General features: G+C 41.0%; 1 protein-coding gene across 4 annotated transcripts in view; it reads right to left on the reverse strand.

The window, feature by feature from the left end:
• The window catches only part of PALM2AKAP2 (PALM2 and AKAP2 fusion), a 320,690-nt gene that overhangs the window by 111,327 nt on the left and 184,601 nt on the right, over positions 1 to 24,762 (reverse strand). For 3 of the 4 annotated variants that reach the window (XM_089488588.1, XM_089488587.1, XM_089488592.1), the window contains one exon: positions 23,167 to 23,234. In XM_089488588.1, coding sequence (XP_089344714.1) covers positions 23,167 to 23,234 — 68 coding nt within the window. Of the gene's footprint in view, positions 1 to 4,455; positions 4,612 to 23,166; positions 23,235 to 24,762 lie in introns of those variants that run through there. The other variant, XM_089488590.1, reaches the window with a different exon arrangement.

Here is a 24,762-nt window from a genome sequence, read left to right on the forward strand (position 1 = left end):
GATTGAAACCCCTCCCCCCAGCATTAAACTTAAAATCTTAAAAATGAGATCAGTGGAACTAATACACTGATCATTTTGGACAGAGTCAAAGCCTCTCTAAAGATACTGGCATGGTTTAAATAACTTTAAATAATTAAATAAAATTCCTACAACTGCAATCCTATACCAGATTTTCCTAAGAGAGGGGTGGGAATCTTGTGACTCACAAGATGCTGTTAAAGTACAACTCCCTGTATCCCCCACAACAGTCTATGATGGTTAGGACTACTGAAAGTTGCAGCCCAACATCATTGGCAAGCTTACATGATGCTTACTTCTGATCTAAAAAGTCCCATCAATGAAAAGCAGCTGTAAAACTCCTCTTTGTTCATGGAATAATGGTGGGATTATTGCGATGTCCTGCAACGTCATCTGAAAATCTTCACCAAATCATGCAACACTGATGGGAGCATCACACTATGCTCCTGTCTCATTTGTCTGTATGAAAATGTCCTAAGGGAAAGTCTCACTGAACTCAACTTGCTATCAATACACCTCTACTCTAAATTACATTCACAATAAACTGAAAGTGAAAACTCTAGAACAGCGTTCCTAAACCTGGTACCCTTAGATGCCTTGGACTAAAAATCCTATAACCCCTGACTATGCTGGGTGGGACTGGTGGGAGCTGTATTCTGATTGGAAGAGGGCACCACTTCTGGGAAAGATGTCATAACAGATTGACAGTTTTCCAATTCTAATCTGTCAAGAAGAAAAAAATATATATCAAGATCAATTTGTCAGGTTGTAGTCTGTTATACAGAAATGCCAAACAGGCAATGAAATGAAGCTGAAATACATGTAAATAAAATTATCACAAAACAGAAGCCCATAGAAATTAGAAATAAGCTTGTTCAGAGATTCCAATTACCCTGCTAAGGTTTCCTGCCTACTTGCTAATTAAACTGTGTTTTATTTAAGGTTTTTTGAAGCAAGGTTTGAAGATGAATGTGCAAAAACATTGGGGGGAAATGTAGGCTGATAGCCCCCTTTAGTTGCTTTGAGAAGGGTACATGGTAATGGAAGCACACAAACCTTTTCCCACCCACTATTGCTCTCCTCCATATTGTCCCTCCCTAACCGGCTCTGTTCTAAAGATTTCAAATGACTGCAGACCTCATGGAAGAAAAACAGTTAGTGTGGCAATCTGAGTCGGAAAAGGCAGAAGAAGAAAAGACTGCTAACACTCAGAACTGCCTCTTTAAAAAGCAGCACCAGGCTATAGTGTCATGCATATGTATATAACATGTTGTTTGGCACACAGTCTAAAGACTCACCATATATGAAAGAAGGGGCTTTCACACAATGTAAAATGCAAACAGATAATACAGTAGTTTTTTTGTGGGTTTTTCAGGCTATGTGGCCATGTTCTAGAAGAGTTTATTCTTGACGTTTCGCCTGCATCTATGGCTAGCATTTTCAGTGTTACTTCATTTCGGAAGCAGAGGAAGCATGAATGGACTAGTGGTGGCACTCAGCAGAGACAAGCCATAAAACTGCAGCATACATTCAGTCTAAAGGATCTGCACTTCCTAAAGGGGAAATGTTCTGCCAAAATCTTCCCCTGTTGAAGCTAACTTTTAAAAGATTGTTATTAAGAGTTTGCCCCCCCCCCAAAAAAAAAGGCTTGTTCCTGCAGCTATGGTATTTCTTATAGGGAGAACGTGGTTCCTTCCTTACATCTATGTCCTTCGTTTCTATTTTCATTCATGCGTAGGGATGAGTCAGTGTCTTGCTCCTTTGTACCATGAACTCTAGTGCCCCTTGCATTTGTGCTCTGCCCCCCCCCCCAAAGTCTGCCAATGACCACCATGCCAACTTTCAGTGATCCCAGAACCCCACTTAAAAAGTCCATTCTCTGACCTCTCTACAGCTTGGTGTTGTTATGTGCTTTCAAGTCACTTTGAACTTATAGCATGTAACTATAACACCATGATTAACAAGGCAAACCAGACTTGCTATTTGGTGGATAAAATGGAAACCTTGTTATTGCTGTTGTCACTGTTTGCCTTCAAGTCATTTCTGACTTACGGCAACCCTAAAGTAAACCTACCATGAGGTTTTCTGGGGCTGAAACTGTGTGATTTGCCCAAGGTGACCCAGTGGGTTTCCATGGCCCAGCAAGGAATCAAACCCTGATCTCCAGAGTCACGTTGCCATGCTCAAATCTATATACCATGCTACTTCTCACCTCTCCCTACACCTGCAAAGCACTTTTCTGCAACAGTGGCCCTTAGTGTTGTGCTGAAATTGTGCTATCAATGTGGTTTAAATATTTATTTAAACATTTAAATCCCGCTATATATCCAAGCATCTCAGAGTTCTCCCTTTAGCTTGGTTGGAGACTGTTACTGGAGAGGGAACTACGTAATCCTTCCCATTTCTCTCTCCCAAATTCTTTCCCCCATCCCCAAGTGGTTCTGTTCCAAAGACTTCAAATGACTGCAGATGCTGGGGGAATATCAAGTGTGGCAAATCTGGGTTAGGAAAAGGCATCTTTCACACACACCACTTACCCAGTTTCCATTTTCAACCACATCCCACCTGCCCTGCTTTCCCCACAATACAGAGGGTATTTGGCTTTCCCAACATTCGCCATATATTTGACGGGAGATACGTCAATGCAGTTGAAAATTCCCAGAAACCCACAGGAACATTCATTGAAGGTGAAATACATTTATGGGGTATGGTTCTGTTCGGTTTATGCCACCCCCACCCATTACTGCTCAAGGTCTGCCTAAGGTGGTTGAAATCCCCCAGAAGCCTGAGTTTTCAGCACAATTCAACCATTGCACCTGAACCCCCCATGTCCTCTTTTCTCACTCCATCAAATGCTGCAGGAACACAGCTAGCAATTGCGGAGGAGAAAAGAGAGAGATGTACAGTAATCTTCAAAAGCTCCACATTTAAGGTAAAAAGAAATGAGATTGTAATGTGTGTGTGGGGGGGAGGGGGGTCTCCACCCAGTGCATTTCCGATGGTTTATTTAAGGGCTCACAATAACTATACCAAGGTCATCCACACAGCAAAGACACATGCGGTCACACACTCATTGGTAAAGGCAAGGGCTTTTGGCATTCATACTATGGGTCTCTTATTCCGACTGCAATCCTAGACACACACGCGTTCCTGGAGGGAGTCAGTGCCATAGAACTCTACCAAGCTGGTTTCTGAAGCACTGCAGAAATAACCCACTTTGACACCATTTTCACTGCCAGGGATCCAGGCTATGGAGCGCTGGGATTTATAGTCTGCTGTGCCCCCCCTAGACAGAGAAGGCTGAATCACTCACAAAACTACAGATCCCAGAATCCTATTGTGTTGAGCCAGGGCATTTAAAGTGGTGTCAAACTGGGTTATTTCTGCAGTGCGGGTGCAGCCTCTGAGTCACCAGGTAGAGGACTGCAGCCTACACACCAATGCAGGAGTGAGGGTCAAGTGATGGAGGCACAGAGTGAGGAGGGGCAGAGGAAGAAAGGGACCCCGGAAAAAGATAAGAGAGAAGAACATTACTGTACATTTGGAGATGGAGGAGCTGAATGCGCGCACGCCTCCAGACACAATCCCACAATCAGGATGACTACAGGTCCTCCTTTAACAGGGCATACCCTCCTTTAAGAGGACATGTCCTCCATTTCATTCTTCCACCCAGGAGGAATTACAAAATGTCCTACATTTGGAGCATGGCTGAGAAGCATGAATGTTAGTAATGTCTTTATTTGGTCATGTCCTCCATTTTTCTTGATTGTCCTCCATTCCATGCTGCCTGGCCCTCCTTGGCAGTTAGGGCACAAGTCTCCCACTCACACATGATGTGTCTCCCCCCAGAAGTCTGTCCATTCCACCTAGCTAGCCTCCTTCTTCCCTCAGTCCACTGGGGGGGGGGGGGCTGCAGGGGGGCTAGAGGTCCTGCATTTCAGCCTCCTGTCCAGGAGGGGTTCCAAAATGTCCTCCAGGCAGAGCAGGACTCGGAAGCATGAAATGGACATGGCTAGGAGTGTGCTGAGATCAAGCTCAGGAGAAAATGCCCATTGCTAGAAATGTCAGTTTCAGGCTGCTCAGTCAACCCTGCTCCAAAAGGAGGACATTTTGGACTTCCTCCTGGACAAGAGGCTGAAATGGAGGACCCCTTTTTTTCCTGGAACACACACACACACACACAGAGTGCTGAGACCCTGAGACCCACAATCCCCCCCACACAAACCCACAACCTACAAGCCTCCCCCAAAAACCCATCCCTCCTCCATCCTCTGGCATTTTCCAAGAGGAAAGATGGAGGCATGTGCTCTGCTTGCTTGCCTCCCCATTGAGTTAACCTTGGGATGGATGGAAAGCCCCCAGAAGCCCATGAGGCAGGCGCCCTTCCTGGCGGGAAGTCCTCCTGAGGAGGAGGCAAAGGAGGGGAGCCTGGGTTACCTTCTCCAGCAGCAGCAGCAGCAGCAGCCCTGTCTTTCCTCTTCGGGGCGTAAAGGCGCGCCAGGGGCAACAGGGAGGCCCCCTCTCCTCCCTCCTCTCTCCTTCTCCTCCCAAGCTCCGAAGGGGAACTAAAGACCCAAGCCCAGGGTTGTGCCTCTCCAGTGTGTGGGGAAAGGAGAGAGGAAGGGAAAGAGAGAGAGAGAGAGAGAGAGAGAGAGAGAGAGAGAGAGAGAGAGAGAGAGAGAGAGAGAGAGCCAAGCCACGAGAGGGAAAAGGAGGAGGGGAGGCCGAGGGAGGCAGGGAGGCTGCCTCCTCCTCCTCAGGTTACCTCAGCAGCAGCATCCATGCCAGCCGCCCAAAAGAGGCGGCTCTCTGCTTCTGGTGGGGCTGCTGCTGCTGCTTCATGTTGTTTCTGACCTCTCGGGGTTTCTGCAGAGAGGGTTTGCCATGGCCAGCCTCTGAGGCTGAGAGAGTGTGACTGCCTCTCAAAGTCACCCAAGTGGCCTCCCATGGCTGAGCCAGGATTCATGGCAGGGGGTTAGAGACATAGAATCGTAGAGTTGGAAGAGAGCACAAAGGCCATCCAGTCCAACCCCATTCTGCCATGCAGGAACTCTCAATCAAAGCATCCCCATCCAGCCTCTGCTTAAAGACTTCCACTACACTCCGAGGAAAGTGTGTGTTCCACTGTCAAACAGCCCTTACTGTCAGGAAGTTCCTCCTAATGTTGAGCTGGAATCTCTTTTCCTGCAGCTTGCATCCATTGTTCCGGGTCCTGTTCTCCGGAGCAGCAGAAAACAAGCTTGCTCCCTCCTCAATGCGACATCCCTTCAAATATGGCCCTTGTGGTCTCTTCCAACTTTATGATTCTATGATTCCAACCCTGGTCTCCTCCTGGTCCAGTGCGCAAGCCACTACACCCCTCTGGCCCTCCAGAGTCCAACTTACACTCTCATAGCCCACTCTTTTGGAATGCTGTCATGCTTTCCTTGCTGCACAGTGACCAAAATCCACCCCCAAGCCCACCTTATCTCCATGTTGCAGGGGGGACTGGCAGAGAGGCATCTATTTCCCTGGAGCTGAATGCCCTGCAAGGATAGCATCTGCTGGGACTGTCCAAGGAACCCCAGAGGGCCTTGCAAATACCTGTTGCAGCGTCTTTAGCTGCAGGGAAATATCTTAATGCATCTCCATTGATCCCCCAGCCAGGATTCGAACCCTGGTCTCCAAAGGCGTAGTCCAACACTGAAACCACTACACCACACTGGCTGCCTTCTTCCTCTCACTGAGGTCTTAAGCTGCAATCTTATACCTGATGATTTGGGCATTTTCTGAAGAGGCCGGATTGTAATGCCTCATTCGGCTTCACATCTCAGAGGGCTTTTTGGTTTTCACTGACATCTGATGAAGAAGCTAGTGAAGCTTCAAAAGCTAGCATGATGTATTCCCTGTCTTTTTGGTTGGCCTCATAAAGAGAAGCCAGAGTGGTTTGAACATTGGATTACAATGCTGGAGACATTTGTGATTGATAGGAATCCTAAGGCAAACCTATCATGATTTTTTTTAATGTAAGGATTGTTCAGAGAGAGTTTGCTATTGCCTTCCCCTGAGGCTGAGAGTGTGCGACTTGACCAAGATCACCCAGTGATTTTACATATCTAGGAAAGGATTCTAATCCTGGTCTCTAAAGTCTACTCCAAAGCTAAAACGAATACATAGCTCTTTATGACCAAGACCCTGCCCTCCAAATTCTTTGGATTACAACAGGGACAGCTCATAACAATGGCTCTTTGCTGGTAAAACCCATTCCCCCTCCAGCTACTTGCAGATAAAATCAGATGGAATATGGAGTGAGAGTGGAATATGATGTGTGTGTGCCTTCACGTTGTTCATAAATTTATAGCAACCTCCATAAATTTTCTACGGTTTTCCTAGGGAAGGAATGCTCAGAGGTGATTTTGTCAGTTTTTTCCTCTGAAACAGAGCCTACAGCAACTGGTATTCATTGGCCCTTTCCTATACAAGTTCTGACCAGAGCTGCCTCTGCTTAGCTTTCAAGATCAGATGAGATCTGGTGCCTTCAGGATATTTAGTGAGATTCAAATCATATAGTCCCTGCTAATCAAAAAGTCCTGGGGCCTTGGCCCTGTGAGCCCTGCCTCCATTACATCACTGCTTATTTATGAGTAAAACCTATTGTTCCCATTTCAAATTAATCCTTTTTTTCTCTTGCAGGTGAAGTAGGGGGCCTGTGGTCTTCCAGCAGAAGTGGTCAGCATTTGTAGGAGAAAGTCCAATGTTATCTGCAGAGCCAAAGGTTCTTCACCTGACAACACACTTCTTATTTCACTTCACAGGCTTACAAGGCTTCTTACTCTGCAACTCTTCAATGTTGCCACTTTAATATTACCCCAGAATTAAGGCCCACAGATTTACACCTTGTGTGGGTGTATACATAGGACTGTGGGTTTTAAAAAAATTGCAAAGGAACTATCTGAGCCAGACAGCAACAAGGTGAGAAATCCAAACAGTACCCTTCTGTGAGAGTTCTCAAATTTGTATCTCACTTCAGCTCAATATACTGTCCACACAGGGGACAGCCTCCTGGCCAGATCTTCTGTGGAAACCCATTTGAGGGAGAACAGCAAATAGACTGCTTCTCTTCTCCCAGTTCAAGTCAAGGCATATAGTGCTTAGTGCCAGGCAGGTCATTTTGGCATATAAGGCAGAACATTTTACAGACATCTCTCCCTCTTCCCTCAGAAGTGACAAAAAAAATTAAAAACAACAACAAAGTAAATAACTATAATTTATGTAAGATTCAAAATCTGCCACATCATTCTGCACACTTGGGTAGCGTATACGTATGAGAAATTCCCAGCAGAATGTGCATCATCTGCTTGTACTCCCATCATTTTGTCACTCAAAATCTGTTGCTTGAGATGAGTTAGGTCCATATGCCTCACAGGCCCTCCTTACTTACACACAGCAGAGAACACAATGGATGGTCCAGATGAATTCATATGTATTACTGCTCATCAGGGTTCTGCCTTGAGATTATCACTCGGGGGATAGGGCGTCATTGTTCTGTCCCTGTCCCGTCCTTCCTGTGTGATCACAGGAAGGACTTTCATATGATATCGCACTTATTCAGACATTGTCCCATTCAGAAAGCGGGAGTCACAGTGATCATGCAAAAGCCTTTCAAATGACGTTATGCTGATCCTGTCATTGTCCCATCATTGAAGTGGCATTGCCCTGGCATTTTGCATTAATGGGAGTTCACATTAATGCAATGCCACTTCAATGGAGTTTATTGCACGGGTCTTTGGGAATGGTCCCAGCACGTAACGAAAGGGGGTGGGATGGGAACGGAATGGGGCTATTACTTGTGTTATCACACACAGGAATGCCGCTGATGCCACCGGAAGTGCCTGTTTCGTTTCACATCTGTCCCAGAGAGGACAATTTTCAGGAACTGTTCAGGTGTTCCTGAAAATCGCCCTCTCTGAGACAGATGCGGAACAGAACAGGCACTTCTGGTGGCATCGGCAGCATTCATGCATGCAATAAAACAGGTGATAGGCCCAGTTTGTTCCCATCCCAGCCCTTTCGTTATGCACTGGGACTGTTCCCAAAGGCCTGTGCGATAAGCTCCAATGACAGGATCAGTGCGTACAATATGAAAAGCTTTCACATGATCCCTCCCCTCTCCATGGACAGGATAAGGACAGGAGAGTGATCCTGACCTGGTCCTGTCTGAGTGTGGTAATCTGAAACAATAATACAAAATATATACCAGGTAACCAGTACACCATGATTAACAAGGCCAATCAGAATTGCTATTTGGTAAATAAAATGGCAACCTTGTTGCTGTTGTGTGCCTTCAAATTGTTTCTGATTTACAGCAACCTTAAGTGAACCTGTCATGGTGTTTTCTAGGGCTGAGAGTGTGTGACTCTCTCAAGGTCACCTAGTGGGTTTCCATGGCTGATTAAGGAATTGACTTCTCATCTCCAGAGTCATAGTCCAATGCTCAAACCATTACAGCATGCTGGGTCTGCAATGGAAGCCTAGTAGATAATGTTGTAGTAGCAGCAGCAGTAGCAGAAGAGACAATGGTATGTTGTAGTGACTTGAACATTAAACTACAGTTCTGGAGACACAGTTCAAATCCCTGCTTGGCCATGGAAGCCTACTGGGTGTCCTTAGGCAAGTCACATTCTCTCATCTTCAGAGGAAGGAAAAAGCAACCCCATGATACCCAGTGATAGATTCATCTTTGGGTTGCCATAAGTAACAAATGATTTGACGGAACACAACAAGAAGATAAAATGGGAACTCCTCCCTAGGATAAAAGTTGAAATTTTGACACTGTAGAAAATTTGGCAGTGCAGAGGATTCAGCAGTGGTTGAATGTGGTCCCTAGGATGTCCAAGGGGATCCAGTGTGGCTCCTGGAATTTGCCTGCCTTTGGAATGTGCATTCCCCTAATAACATCATCAACATGGGCAATAAAGTTCATGTTTCTTTGGGTCAGAAAGAAATATAGGGAAAGGGGAAGTCAAATGCCATTTGTTTTCAAGGACTGTTGTTCCTTCATCACACTACAAGTCCAGATCTATTTGCCATAATACTTAATATTTCCATGTATCCCTTGTTGTGTGTCCAAAGAGCTCCACAGATAACACTGACCCAATCCAAACTTGTTTTACTTCAGCAAACAAAGGTTATTGCATCATGTGTCCTTACATTGTGCCTGAGGCAGTGCTTGGAACTTCTGGGTTATGAATAATGTAATTTGCTGCAACAAATCACTTTGGAGAGGGAACTAAGGCTCAATGAAGTCACATTTAGCAACAAGTGGAATGACAGTCATTTACATTACGATTTTATAATGCAAGCACATTACTTTGTGGAGGGACTTTACAATAACCCTAATTAGATACTTTTAAAAGGGATATTTAAAGGCATTTTAGAAGCATTTTGAGCAGAATTTTCTAACTTCTCAAGAGATTTTAAAAAGCCAGTAACAGAAAAGCAATGAGTAATAAAGAAAGCAATGTGCTGCTAGAAATTTTGCATTGCAAAGCATGGTGTAATAGTTTGAGTGTTGGATTATGACTTTGGAGAGCAGGGTTCAATTCCCAGCTTGGCCATGAAACCCACTGGGCGACCTTAGCTAAGTCACATGCTCTCAGCCTCAGGGGAAAGCAATAGCAAACCTCCTCTGAACAAATCATGTCATGAAAACCCTGTGATACTTTTGCCTTAGTGTTGCCATAATTTGAAATGACTTGAAGGCACACAACACACACAAACATGTTACTTTGGGGAGGGGCTTTGCAACAAGTTGCACAACAAATTAACTGTTAAAAATACTTTTTACAAACTTTCAAAAGGTAACTTTACAAACTCTAATCTTGATACCAATATACAACTCTTAGCCAATACATTGAGCCAGCCCTGAAGCTGTGCTATTTCAAGTTAGGTTTTAGCACCATAGTCCACCAAACAGAGATACCATATATCCAACCTCCTCTTTGCTCTTGCAATACTGTGCTAGCAAATGTCATTGTGGTCAGTGGTGTGGTGGGAAATGGAAGTGCAGGTGCTCAATATGACAATCCCCATATATGTGTTTCCAAGAAAAGTCCATAAAAGCAGACAGCTGTGTTGATTCATATCACTAGAGCAGTGCTAGCAGTCCTAATCTCAACTAGGATCGTGTCTTTTGTAAAGTATAGGCAATGTGAGAGTTTGGATTTGAAACATCATGCTTGCATAATGATGTTTCTGACCTGTGCTGGCCTAATGGCTGTAATAAAGTTTGTATTGTATTGTTTCTGACCACCTTAAAAAAGTTCAATAATTTATTGCATTTGTATATCTTCAGACTCTTCTTTCAGTGATGTTAAACAGATATCTAAGCCTCTGAATAACCCTCTTTGTACTTTATAGCTGAATAGGGAGTTCAGCATTTATGCTTCTCTGGGAAAGCTTAGCTTCTGTTATATGGGTAACAGGAGTAAATGCTTGGAACCCAATTAAATCTTATCCATTGGTAGCCATGTTGACCATGTAATAAAGTACAACACTCAAAATCCACAATATCCTGATATTTTTATGGGGCAAACCAAAATGCACAAACTACATGTTGCATGCTTTTGAAGCTTTAATGACTTCTTCATCAAGCAAATGTGTTAAAAATCATAGAAGAGAGAGAAAAAATTATGATAATATTAAGTCACAGGCATGTATTTTTCCAAGATGTAGATCCTGGCAAAATGTATGCCTATGACTTAACATTGTCATAATTTTTTCTCTCTCTTGCTCTTCTCAGTTCAGGTCGTATGGAGGGACATTCATGCAAGCGATCCCCTCCTGTAACTGCTGCAGGAAATAAAATTTAAGTTCCATTAGCAAGACAAAAGGAGATGCTCCTCTTGAGATCCAAGTTGCCTCCATCTTTTGTGAAGCCAATTAAAGCTGTTCTTTAAAATATCCAACTTTTTCAACACTTCGGTTATCACCACCACCATAATCAGAAGTAGAATGTAATTATTAAATTAATAATGGTAAATATTAATTATAGAAGACCAGCATGGTGTAGTGGTTTGAGTATTGGACTAAGTTTCTGGGAGACTAAGGCCTGTTACAGACTGCCAAAATAAAGCTGCTTCGGGTCTCTTTGGAGGTATGCTGTTTAAATGATGCATGCATCCTAAGACTCGGGAAGCTGCACCAAAGCTGCACTCCAGGGCTTAGGAATGGAGTGTGGCTTTGGTGCGACCTCCAGACTCTTAGGACCCATGCATCATTTAAACAGCATACCTCCAAAGAGACCCGAAGCAGCTTTATTTTGGCAGTCTGTAACAGGCCTAAGTTTCCATTTGGCTATGGAAAGCCACCAGGTGACCTTGGACAAATCACACATATATTTTATTAGTTAGTCAAAGGTCATTAATTGTACAAAATTACACCTTGTGTAATTATACCATAGATAAATCTCACTCAGCCTCAGAGAATGGCAAACACCATCTGAATAAAATCTTGTCAAGAAAACCTCATGATAAGGGTTCTGGAAGTTGGAAATGACTTGATGGCAAATCACACATATATTTTATTAGTTAGTCAAAGGTCATTAATTGTACAAAATTACACCTTGTATAATTACACCATATTACTATGCCACTGTATATAACGGGACTTGAGCATCCACAGATTTTGGTATCCACAAGGGGTCCTGAATCAAACCCCAATGGATACCAAGGGCCCACTGTATCAAAGCAACTATCTTAGACAAAAGCTAAGCAAAACCAAACAAACAATAAACCCACAACATCCCCATAACTATCACCGTTCTCCAAAAATAAAACAATAAAAATTTTAAAGAGCAATATGTGAAGTATACAGGTGCACACAAGCATACAGATGATTTACACATTATCCAGCTCTTAAAGGACCTTCAAAGTAATCAATTCTGCTTCAGCACTTAATGCACACATTCTACACTGACTTGATGCCATTGATAACTCATTTCCAAGCAGACACTTGTACCAAAGCCATTTCTCCAAGAACTACCACACTCTGATAGTTTTGTGGCTAATCTCCCTGCTTAGAATATACTGGATACTGCCCTGGGCATTCTTCAATAGAGGAGTGGCTTTGACTTTCATGTTAGTGGAGTGGTAATCTTAATTTTATTCCAGAATTTAAAGGAGTTGTCCAAGGTTCTGAACCATATCCCCACAATACTTTCAAGACATTGTACAGCTCCTTTAAAATCTGGACCAAAACCCAGAGAAAATTTAGTCATGATATGGAAGTCACTGGCTCCTCCTGCTTCAGTAATTTGCTATTTATAGAGGATCCTGGAATCAAACCCCAGCAGATATCAAGGCCCCACTGTAATAATTAGAGGAGACTCACATAAATCCAATAGACAATCCCAGCTAAAATAGACCTGATAAATCAATAACAAAAAGGCCATAAAACCTATTGGATGACCTTGGGCACGTCACATGCTCTCAGCCTCAGGGGAATAGCAAACCTTCATCGAACAAATCTTGCCAAGAAAACCTCACGATAGGCTAGCCTTAGGGCTGCCATAAGTCAGAAATGACATGAAGGCACACAATGACAACAACAAAACGATATTTGGTAAATCCCATTAAGTCAATAGGTCTACTCTAGCTGGGACTACATTATATTTAACACACCATGTCCAGTTTCCCTTTTGCAAGTATCAATTTTGAGCTTTGTATTTATTTCCTCCAGTAGCAAAGATGATCATTTGACCATTAAATGAGCAATATCACAGCCACTGCAATCGGAAAGTATAGCTGTAATGAACACTGGCTTAAACACTGACTTCTTGAAGAGGTTTGTGTTCTTGAATGGAAACCTGTAGAGCAGCACAATCCAAAGTCATGGTCCCTGAGCCTATGTTAGCCCACATAGGCTACTCGCTTCTGATGAGTTTTGAGCAAAGAAACAAACTGTGGACAAATATGGACACTGGAAAAATAATAATTGCCAGTTCCCTGTATCAGATAGCCTGACAAGCACTGCTCTGGAGGATCAAAAGAACTCCTATGCTTCTCTTGTAGAAAACATTGTACACCAAAAGATTGCAGTTTCTTATCCAATTTTTTCATGTCCATTTACTGATGTCAGCAGAACTGTGGACTATAACACAAGTCACGACACATATGTATGTCTATGCATCTGTAATGAAGGTTATACTGAACAAAACATGACTTTTGGTATAGTTGAGTGGGCATCTTCTGGAGCAGAGAGGCTTCCTAATTAATAGATACAACTAAAATGTCAGCTGCTTGACCTCTTTGAAAATTTATCAAAACTGCCTCTCTTTCCATGGAGTTACATGTTGGTGGTACTTCTTTTTTTGGCCCACACAGCAGAGCAAGTTATCACAGTGCCCTGGTTTTCTTATTTTATCCAGCACGGGTGTATTTAATTAATACTAATTAGGGTGATGATTATTAATAAGCCACAGAGGAAATCAAATGCAGTTTCATCATGTATACGTTAGCAAGACTTGTTCATTGACTATGATCTGCAATTTAAAATAGTTACAAGAGCAGAAAAAATATCTTAAATGCTTTTGATTAAAGATGCATCCTTAAAAGATTTTATGTTTTGCTTTTGAATGTGCAGCAAAACAATTTTTTAAAAAGCAGAGAAAAGAAATAAATTACACAAGTTAGCCTCATTTTAAGTCAACACATTTGACAACTTGGTGGAGTGGATTCAACCATGTGTTCTGAAGTGTAACAAGAATACAGATGTCAGACTTGGTTAGTCTGTCATTCAAAGAAGGCATATGAAATTGTTTCTTATGCATTCAGAGCTGAGAAGCAGATAGCAGAAATGATAATGTAAAGATATTTGAAGAACACATCGGATGAAGTACTCAGTTGACTTGTTGGGCAAAACCGGAAGCCTAAAAATTATGCATGTTTCAACGAGGCCTTTAATGCCTTTTCATAAGCAGGGGATGGATAAACCAGTTGTTTGCATTCTCTTACATTAAAAGAATCAAATTCTTCCCATCAAATTTATCAAGAACACAGGAAATTTGATCATAAGAGGTGGGATGCACTAGTATAGTTGTCACCAGCCAAAATAGATTAAGAAAAGGATTAATTAATTCATGGAAGATAGACCAAGCAGCATCTACCCTTAGTAATGGTAGGTAATACAATTTCCATGTTCAGAAACTTTACTATATAATAAGATGAGAACAAGCAGTGGGAAGGACTATCATCTTCATAATTTTCCTGTGAGTTTTCCAGAGCACCTTAGCTCTTGGTAAGATGTAGAAAAGCAAACATTTTATTACAGTTGTTAAATTCCAAAATGTTTAAATTCAAACAGATATTGTTGTTCCAGTCAGGGGTTGGAAAATAGTAATAACAGCTAGATTTTTAAAAAAGAAGATTTATGGATCAGTTTAAAAAAGGAGTGCTTTTTAAAAAAAGTCATTTGGTTTAAGCCAACCTGTTTTAAACCAACCAACCCTAGTAGTTTTCAATGCAATATGTCAGCTCAGACAACTGCTTGCATGAGTGGAACTGAGAGGGTGCAATGTCTCCTCCACACCATAGTCTCCAGTGTACCCCAAAACAACTGTTCAAGAAGGCTGAGAGTCCCTTTGGAGACTGCGGCTGTACCAAGGGAAAGGACATTCTATTGACCTGAACCAGTAATGTGATCTTGGATTTTGGACCTGTTGTAGCCCATGTGTGCTTGTATCAATTGGAGAGAAAAGTAGAATGGGAATGTTTATATCTACAAGCAATAACACATCTCAGTGAATAAACTTGTCATTAATCCCAAATCTTCTAAATGAAGAACACGAAGAAGAGCAACTTCAAGAGATACTAGTTTCATCTCCCTTTCTGTCCTTTACAATTTTAATAACTTGCTGCTAAGGTGTTGAAAACACACACAGCTAATCCACACCCAAACATATACATTTGTATTTTAAAAAGAGGGGTCTTCAGTAGGGCTGAGGGACATGTTTTGGTTGTTTGTGGGTTTCTTTAGAATTACACATGAGATGAGCATTCAGGGACTTCTCTTGTTTTAGGCTCTTCTTTGAATTCAGATAGATTATGGGCTCTTAAAAAGGGATGCAAACATTTTCCAGAAATATTTCTGTATAAAGGAAACAGTATTCTTGGGTATTCTGTGTGTGTTTCATGAAAGCCTAATGAATCTAGGTGATCCATCAGTCACACAGCAGAGCCAGGGGAAATCTGGAGGTCACCTTCATGCAAGCTTTACATTGTAACAGGAATACTTAATATTAAAGACAGGCAATGCAATCTGGCAATAGAGAGATAGCCTACAAGTCAAGGGATCCTACTATAAAACCAATTAATTCATGGATAGTTTCTTTAGATATTCTTATTATTTTATTTTAAAGAAGCTTTTAACCTTCATTAAAAACATATATGCATACACATACATTAGACATTTATTTTGAAAACATGTACAAACTAGACAACACAATTAAAACAGAAATGGGTGGGTTCTTTCAATGGAATTGTCATTTCCAGCGATGACATCTAAATCCAGCCCTAACCCCTTTTTTCAGGGGGAAGACTTGCAATATTCAGTGTCACTTTCAAGGAAATAAATATACTTAGGATAGTCAGTTTTAAGTCCAAACACTGGAGAAATAATCCTGTTTGAAACCACTTTAACTGCCCAGGATCAGTGCTAGGGATTCCTGGGAATTGTAGTTTATTGTGGCACCAGAGCTCTCTTGCTGATGGAGAAGGCTGAATGTCTCAACAAACTACACTTCCCAGAATTCCCTAGCATTGAGCTAGGGCAGTTAAAGTGGTCTCAAACGGGATTATTTCTGCACTGTGTTTTGCACTTTAGAGACAGAATGGAGCATCTAGTGATGGTTTTAACAGGGTTTCTTTTTTCACATTACTGGGTAGGAACAGACTTAATATGTTAAAAACAACAACACCTGCCTTGCCCCTGCAAAATCAGAAAGCTGGACTAGAACTGTTCCCCTGGTGAACTAGTTTATATTCGCAATATCTTTTTAAAATACAGGGAACAACTCAAATATTCCATCTTCCACCACTCACTGTCCAAAGTGATCCAGTCTTAGTGACAATGGAAGTACTAGAAGCATATGGTTCATGTTGGTGGTGGAGATGCCATTCTCCCTATACTGCATAAAGAACGCATACACAGAGAGATGATGGGCCATCAGAGATTGGAAATAGGGTTTCTGGTCACATGATTTGGTTCTTTGTTGTAAAACAAGCAAAAGAAAGAAAATGGGATCCTTCAAACAGCTGCCATCTTTTCATGCCTTTCCTTGACATATGTCCGGAGGCCTTTAGACAGGTGGTCACTATAAAAGGCAGTGTAGATGAGGAAACAGCTGCTTTTTGCTGGAGCAGTTGTAAGTGGAATTTAGATGCCCCCCCCCCCTTTCTGCTTATTTCCTCTCTTTATTAGATATATCTCATTAGGCAAATGTCCAGCATTAATATTTTCTCTCTCTCCCTTCACATGCATTCAGTGCCAGCAGAATTTAACCTGGGTTATAACCCTGTATAGTTCACTAGTTAGGTATTTTACCCAACAGCAGGTCACGTTGTGCTACCTTATATGCTGAATTGCATTTGCCATTTTACTTCCTGGGGGAATGGGTGATGAGAATTGCAAATAAAGTTTGCAATGGCAGTAAAGGTAAAGTGGAGGATCTTAACGTCTCACATATATTGAGAAAGCCCAAACCAGTGTGGCTTCAGCATAAGCTGAAAGCTGCGTATGGCCCCCTGAGGCCCCCCCCCCCCAATTTAAAAAAAGGCCCATTTAGGGGGTTAAAATTGTCCAAGCCATGCACTTCAAACCCCCTCAGATTCACATAAAACCCCTACCCCCCCATAACTCCCCTGATCCCTCCATTTCTTCTGAAACACCTTCATTTCCTGCAGTTTCCCTTTCAAAATGATGGCTGGTGGTGATGAAATGTCATGGCCAGTCACCATTTTGAAGCAGGAATGGAGAAAGGAATTTTGTTTTGATGCACTCAAAGGGAAGGCCACCTGCAGGGGACTCAGGGGTGGATTGGAAATTGGTCCCTGGCCCTCACAATTGCACAGTCCTGATTAAATAGAATGGTGAAATACTGAATACAGTTCTGGTTCCTTCCTTCTCAAAAAAAGTATATTCTAGACCTGGAGAAGGTGCATAAAAAGCAAACAAAATGATCAAAGGTTTGGAATGTCTTTTCATTAGTATTAGGGGCTTTCCAGTTTAGAAAAAAAACTTCTGACACAAGTTTTGATTAGTAGCAGAAACAAGATAAAGAGAAGTTTTTCTCCCTTCCTCATAATACTAAACTTGGTGTCATCCATCTTCTCTGTGAAGAAAGTTAAAACCCTTGGGACTTCCAAGTTTTGGGAAAAAAATATTGCAGAAGTTGCATGTCAGGAGCCTTTGAAAATAGAAAAGGATAACAGTTTTTATCCTCAGGCTACCATTTTCCTTGCACAAACTCTTTGTAGGTCTATTAGGCACATTCTTTTTCACCCATTCTGGCAGGAACTGGCAAAACCAATTCTGAGTATTCCTTGCCTAACTTGAAGGTGTGTATATGTGCACACACAAAAACTCAGAGTACACCAGGAATAAGGCCCTAGAGACACATTGCTTCCAATGAAACTGATTGCCGTGTTTCTTGTGTGCTCTTCAGTCCCCTAAAGTGGATCTGAGTTTCAGAAGCTTTCTGTAAGTGTATCAGAAAAATAAAATGTGAAGTCAGGGATATGCATGCAAAAATTAGTATTTCCCAGATGTCTTGAAGACCCTAGAGTGCACTACCTTTTACACATGTGCATGCATATGTATATGTGCTTGTGTATGTGTGCTTGTACACACACACACACATTTGGCATGGCTTTTCTAGTTTACTTTTTTGTTTTGGTCAACTTGCTGTTTTATCTATTTGAACGAGGGGAGAGGGAGGAAAGACTAATTAAAAGTAGAAATTTATATTCCTACAGAGAAGATAAACAGTTTACATTGTGACCAAGATGATCTATGTATCATCTTTAATTCAGAAGATTAGTAACATCCAGGCCATATTTTACATTATCTGGAGACATTTGTTGAATATTGGAGTCTGGGAAAGATTGTTTCCCTTCCTGCTCTAGATCTGACAATATATGTCAAATGAATGATATTACACAGAATGATATTCAGACGAATTGCTTATTCAGGCCATGGCAAAACAGCAACAATAGAAACCGGCTGAACGACAAGTAATTGCTAAATTCTTTGTCATTTATTTCCATTCCCCAAATGGTTAGGAGGAGGCTCTGCATAAAATAATGCATTATACATGTATCTATTTCCTTTCCTTTCTCCAGTAATAGGAGTCTGAAACCCTTGAAAGAAATTTAGAACGCCACAACATAAATCCATCTCATCAGTATGCAGTTGTGGCCATGGCCAGAATTCAGATCAGCAGAGACATTCTTATATTTGTTAGTATAGCAGAGGAAGAAAAAGTCTGTACTTGTGTTTGTAACTACAGCCAATGTCAGCTAAAACCATGCATGTACGTGCTTTAACAGGCTCTAAAATAGCGTGGGTATCTGTGGAAGACTAGATAGGCACATTAGCGCACTAGGAGACATTGGAGAGGCTCAACATCCCCCCCCACTGCACCTTACCCCACCAACAACCCCCTCCTGTTTGCCACCAAATGTCCCCAAACTAAGGGACATAGGGGCATGTTTTGGAGCCTTCCTGGGCCACTAGAGGACATTTTGATGCATTTTTAAAAAAAGAAATTCACAAATGTAAATTTAGACCCAGAGGGGGCAAGGGCTCTTCCATACTCCCTGGACATTTCAGAGCAAAAAATTTAAAATAAACAAATATGTAAAAATTGTTTTAGCCCTGATGGGAGGCACAAAAACAGCCTGGGCCGGGGGCAAAAGTAGCCTATCAGTTGCACTTTGTCCACCCCTGCTCTAAAGGTGTAGTTACTACTCCTGTGCTTTGAAGCTGGCACTGAATGATCAAAGAAACTAGTGTTCCAGTTATATCAAAAAGCACTTACTTAAAATGTGTATGTATTTTCTTAGGAATCCAGAAGGAATGTTGAACTGGAGCATGTGGCTTACATGTATGCAGTCCTTTGGGATGCAGTAAATCTGTTGGAAATTATATGACCGCTGTGTGAGAGGTTTTTCTCTCTCTCTCTGCTTTCCTTTCTGGTCTCTAACAGACACAGAACTTATTTCTGTGTCCACAAATGAAAAAAAAAAGTTACACACAAGTTTCTCATAAACTGAGTATTCCAAAGAAACAATGTGTGGCATTTGTTAGCTTAACCTTTCTCAATAGGTAAAGGCTGAATGACTAAATGATGCAATATGATGTTGCCTATACATTTCCTTTCCACTTTCTGAACTATAGCTCATTAAGTCTGTCAGGAATGAAGGCAAAATGTCTAACAGAATTCCGAGATATTATGATCCAAATTTGTATGACTGCTCTGAGTACTGTTAATCGGATGTTCAGAAGTGAAGGGAAAGAGGAGGGGTTCCTGTCCCGAACCGCAAAAAGTGAAGAATCACGTATTAACCTGAAAAGTGACACCAAATGCAACTATGGGAAGTGTATCTACCTTGCCCAGCTGTAGCAGTTTGATACTATTTTCATGCCTCCATTCTATAAAATCCTACAATGTATAGTTTGGTGGCATTCTTGGAATGCTAAGCTAGAAAGAACTTCAATCTAAACTACTGAATTACAGCACTGGAGTTGTCTAGCACATAATTCCAACTACCACCCAAAACTACACATCCCATGATTCCATAAGGTGACACCATAGTTGTTAAAGATGGATATAGTTGTGATACACTTGTGATGAGCTATCCAACTAGACCAGAGGTGAGCAACTGTGCAACGCTAGGAGGCCAACTGGTTTCCCAGGAGACCTTGGAGGACAGTACCTCCTCACTACACCCTTTACCCTCCCCCCCCCCAAAAAAAAAAGAATCAATAGAAGGTTGGTCCCAAATGCCCACTAACACCCTATATATGGCATGGAGGCATATTCAAGATATTTTGAAACATTTGAGACCAGGGAAAGGACAACAGGAAATGAGAAGATGTCATTTTCTGTTCAATTCCTGTCCAAAAAAGCTCCCACTAGGTCTAAATTGGTCTCAGATCCTCCAATTGTGGTGGGCATACCCTCCACACCCCAGAGGCCATTTGGGGGCATTTTGGAGCAAAATGTTTTTGACGCCTGGGGGCCACATGTGGCCCACAAGCCGCACTTTGCTCATGCTCATCTTGGCAACTGGGATAGCCCTTTTGTTTCCCAATAGTCACCACAGGGTTACTCATGAACTGTCCAGCCTGAAGGAGAGGAGAGAATTGGCTTTTATACCCTCCCTTTCCCCAGCCTGACTTTATTATTTTGTTATTGGTTATTGTTTTAATATATTTGGAAAACTGCTTGGTGAACATCTGAAAAGTAGTTTCTAAGACCTGAATTATTTGTTCTTCTTCTTCTGGGTTGGCCCAGTACCATTAATATAGGAATAAGAGGCTAAATTTTTACATGTCTGCTTTGAAACAATGCTGTTTGTTTTGTGAGACAGTGCTACATCTTGCAATAACTCTGCCAAGAGCAGCACAGTGGTAATACATAGGACATAGTACGGATTTTAATGATGCTGTAGATTTATACCTTAAAAGAGACACTGAAAGCAGCTTACATCAGTATAAAAAACAATCAAATAATAAAGTAAAGGAATTAGATTCAGAAAGTGGTCGCAATAAGGAAAACTAGATACAACTAGATAAAACAGCAGATTTAAAAATCCCACAGTTTCTGAGAGCATAAAAACTTCAGGAAATCAGAAGACTGAACAACTGTAGAAATTAACGTGTCTTAATAAGATGACCTGAGAGAGAGAGAAGAAAAAGAGAAGACGATAATCATGCTTCCATAGGTAAATAATAGAGCTTGGAAAAATTACTTTTTGGACCACAACTCCCCCAAACAGTCACATCTCCAAATTTTGGCAAAGAGTTCCCTAATCTAGGGGTGCATCCACTGAACCAGCCCTATTCTCCACTGCAGACAGACAAATCTGTTGCCAGGACACTGAACTTATTATATTTCCTTGCTAGATCATACCTGTACTTAACACTTTTGTGTGTGTTTAATTGTATTGTTCTTTTAAATAGTAAGCTACTTTGAGTCCCAATTTTGGGAAAAAGCAGGATAATATTAATAATAATAATAATAATAATAATCACCAGGATCACCATCATATCTTATGAGTGCATTATAATGGCTTTATAATATTGTATTTTAACTGTGGGTTTATGTGTTTTTAATTAAGTCTTATTTTAACATGCTATGCCCTATCTTGAGGACAGGGAGGAAATAATAATAATAATAATAATAATAATAATAATAATAATAATAATATGTTATCTTTGTTGATTTGGTATAATGAACTATTATACTGATCACTGATGTACATTTTTTTAAACAGAATCATCATTGACTTCAAAATGGATATATTTGGAAATATTGATACAGACATAATTTTAGGGGAGATATTACATGGGAGATTACAAGTGAGAAGAAATTAAAGGCTATGAATGAGTTCTGTTTGCTGAACAAGCATTGTATATCCAGTGAAATTCATTTCCAATGCAGTAAGATGAATCAGTATATTTGCAACTGCTGACCACAAATGATCTGTATTCGATATTAAACCTGTTGCTCAGGTTCACTGTTGTTGGCATGTAAATTCAGGGTTTGTCCTTTTGAAAAAGTACATAAGGATTTCGATGACTAGTGTGCCCCGGAAGCTGCTATGCGATTCTGTTTGTTTTCTCTGCAATAGTGTTTTGCTGATTTTGCTCATGTTGCATCTGGAATAACACCGAGTCAGCTTTCCTATTGGAAAGTGTTGCCAGTGTAATCAAACCTCCTTATTCAGGAAAGGATCTTCATTAAAAATGAAACTTTTAGAAAACAAACAAATGAACAAACAAGGGTAATAATCCTTTAAAACAAAACAACCCAACAAAGACCAAAACAATCCAATAAACACCTGTTTATATGACTGTGCTTAATTGTTTACTTTTTTAGCCTCCTTGACTCACTTATCAAGGTACACCATAGAGTAACAGCTGTAGGATCCATCTATGCACATACCAATGTGTGGTTCCTTGCCACCTGAGAGTGAAGTAGATCAGATATCCAACAAGATGTTGCACCCACAAGAGAACTGCCAACAGGGATGAATTTTCTCCAAAAACTGTATCATGCCCCATGCTACAGCTCCAAAGTTGCGACAATAATCGGTAAACAAATATTTATACAACAATTTTTTTACAACAAAATGGGAATCACAGCAAAACATTTTTAAGCACAGTGAAATGTGTTATAGCAGGGAGGGAGGGTGGAAAGGAGCAGGAGCCCAAATACAACAAGAATGTGATGGGACCTGCATTTACATATCCAGGCTGGAGGTGAATGAAGCCTATTCAGGTACAGCCCTGCCACGCTCCAGTCTAAGTTGCCAATCTGATTGTCTGGTAACCAAGAGCCCATGAAAATGGTGTGGACTCCCTGGTAAAGTGCAGGAGGTGATGGAAAGAAATATGGCAGCTCCCCACTTTCCTGTGTAACACATACCCTTGCAAAGTGTCTATACAGGTAATTATGTGGCCCTAATTTTTCCTGTCTAGCCTTTCAACTTTTCCTTGTACATGGTCCCCTCCTATTGGTGATATGGCAAATGAAGACCCCAGTTTTAACCGGCATCAAGCTATTAATTACATTCCATCTTAGACAGTAATTGAAAGGTGGAAAGAAAAATCCAGTTGCCACATTCTATTTTTACAATGAAATGGCAAAAAGCTTCTAATTTCTATTGCATTCACCTCCCAAGCAACCTGTACATGTCACGGCTGCAAATTAAAGAGGAAGCAACAGGTAAGCCATATTTCATAAATGAACTACCGATAACAGGCTGTTCTGAGTACAGATTTTAATATTACTTTTTTGAGTAACAACTACAAAACAAAAGCTGCCTCATGCACTACTGGCATGAAATACATATGCACATATTGACAAGTCAGTTCATATAAACTCACCATGGTTATCTCTTCTGCTTTGTGGCTTTCATTTATATCCTCAGACAACGTAATCAGTTCTGTTGCTTCTGTGAAGAAACACACATTAAAAAAGGTTTTACTCATACATAATGATAAGCACAAATGAGTAGTACAAATTAAAAGCAGATAGAATAAATAGTAATAGTGCAAGTTCTGGTCTGACCAAATATCCTAGATCCAAAGCCCCCACTTGGGCTTTGTCTAAGCATAGGAACTTTGGATTTATGTTTCTCAAATAGTGGAAAAGTTTCTTTTCAAACCATTTGCAAAGGTTTTGGGACTCAGCAATAAATGACCTCCTTCTTCTTTTCACATTTTCAAAACCAAAATAACAAAGAAACCCATGCCACTATAAAGATGACTACATTTATTATGATGTAACCTTTCTGGGACTGAAGGATAATGAAGTGTTAACCAGATTCTCTCTGTCATACATAGATGTACACAGAAAATACAAATGGTTGGGTGGTACTTGTAAAGTAGGGTTGGAAATTGTGTGTCCCTGGGGTCCAACTTCCAGGATCCTTCACACTGGCTAGTTGAAGCTTCAATCCAACAAAATCTGGAGTCCCACATAGTCCTCATCCTTGCTGTAGACAGTGAGGTCAGAACAGAAGGAAATCAAATCCCTAAAGTACTGACAGTAGCAATTACATTATCAACCCTGGCCATTCACAAGCCCATTTTTTTGTTGATAGTACAAACATCCTGGCTTTAAGTAAGCTAATTATCACATATTGTGTGATAAGAAGCCTTGATCTGAGTACAGTATTTAGTGAGAAATTAGTCCCTCTGGATGAACTATAATTCATCAGTCTCTTTCATGGGAAACTTTCTTTGAGCTCTTAACAAGTTAGACGGGCTATCTGTTTATGAAACTTGACTTTCTTATCTAGAAGACCAGGTGAAATCAAGGCCCTTTCACACTACTCAACTATAGCATTTTGATACTACTTTAACTACCATGTCAACATTCTATATAATAATGGGATTTGCAGTTTAGGGAAGGGGTATTTAGAACTCTAAGTATCTCACCATACTACAAACACTGGGATTCTGCAGGAGATAGTCATGGCAGTTAAAGTGGTATCAAACAATATAAATACATAGCGTGAAAGGGCCACAGAACATATGAGCTCTTGACTGCACTCACAGAATGCAAAGATACCTTGCATGAGTAGCTCCTTCTCCTCTGCACACATATCTAGTTTGAATTTGGGTCATATGCTCCAAAATAAGGCCTAACTCATAAAACTAGATTGGCCAACTGCTTCTTAAGGGTACTTTATGCTACAGATGAACAGAAAATAGCAGGACTAGTACATTTCCAGTGCACAAAGTATTACATTTATAAAGGACTGGTATTTTTGTGATACTATTTTTGGTTCAAGCCCTAGTGAATTGTGAGTCAAATATAGCATTAGGAACACTTCCAGTTGTCCACTAGAATAAAAAAGTGTCCTGTTGATTAAACAAATATATAAAAAGAAACTGAAAACCAAAACAAAACACATGAGTTTTAGTTCATACTTCATAGCACAACCAATTTTATGACTATGGTTTCAAGATTCTAAT

This window comes from Sceloporus occidentalis, unplaced genomic scaffold (assembly GCF_023333645.1).
Source record: "Sceloporus occidentalis isolate IW3139 unplaced genomic scaffold, rSceOcc1.0.p SCAF_1, whole genome shotgun sequence".
Lineage (NCBI taxonomy): Eukaryota > Metazoa > Chordata > Lepidosauria > Squamata > Phrynosomatidae > Sceloporus > Sceloporus occidentalis.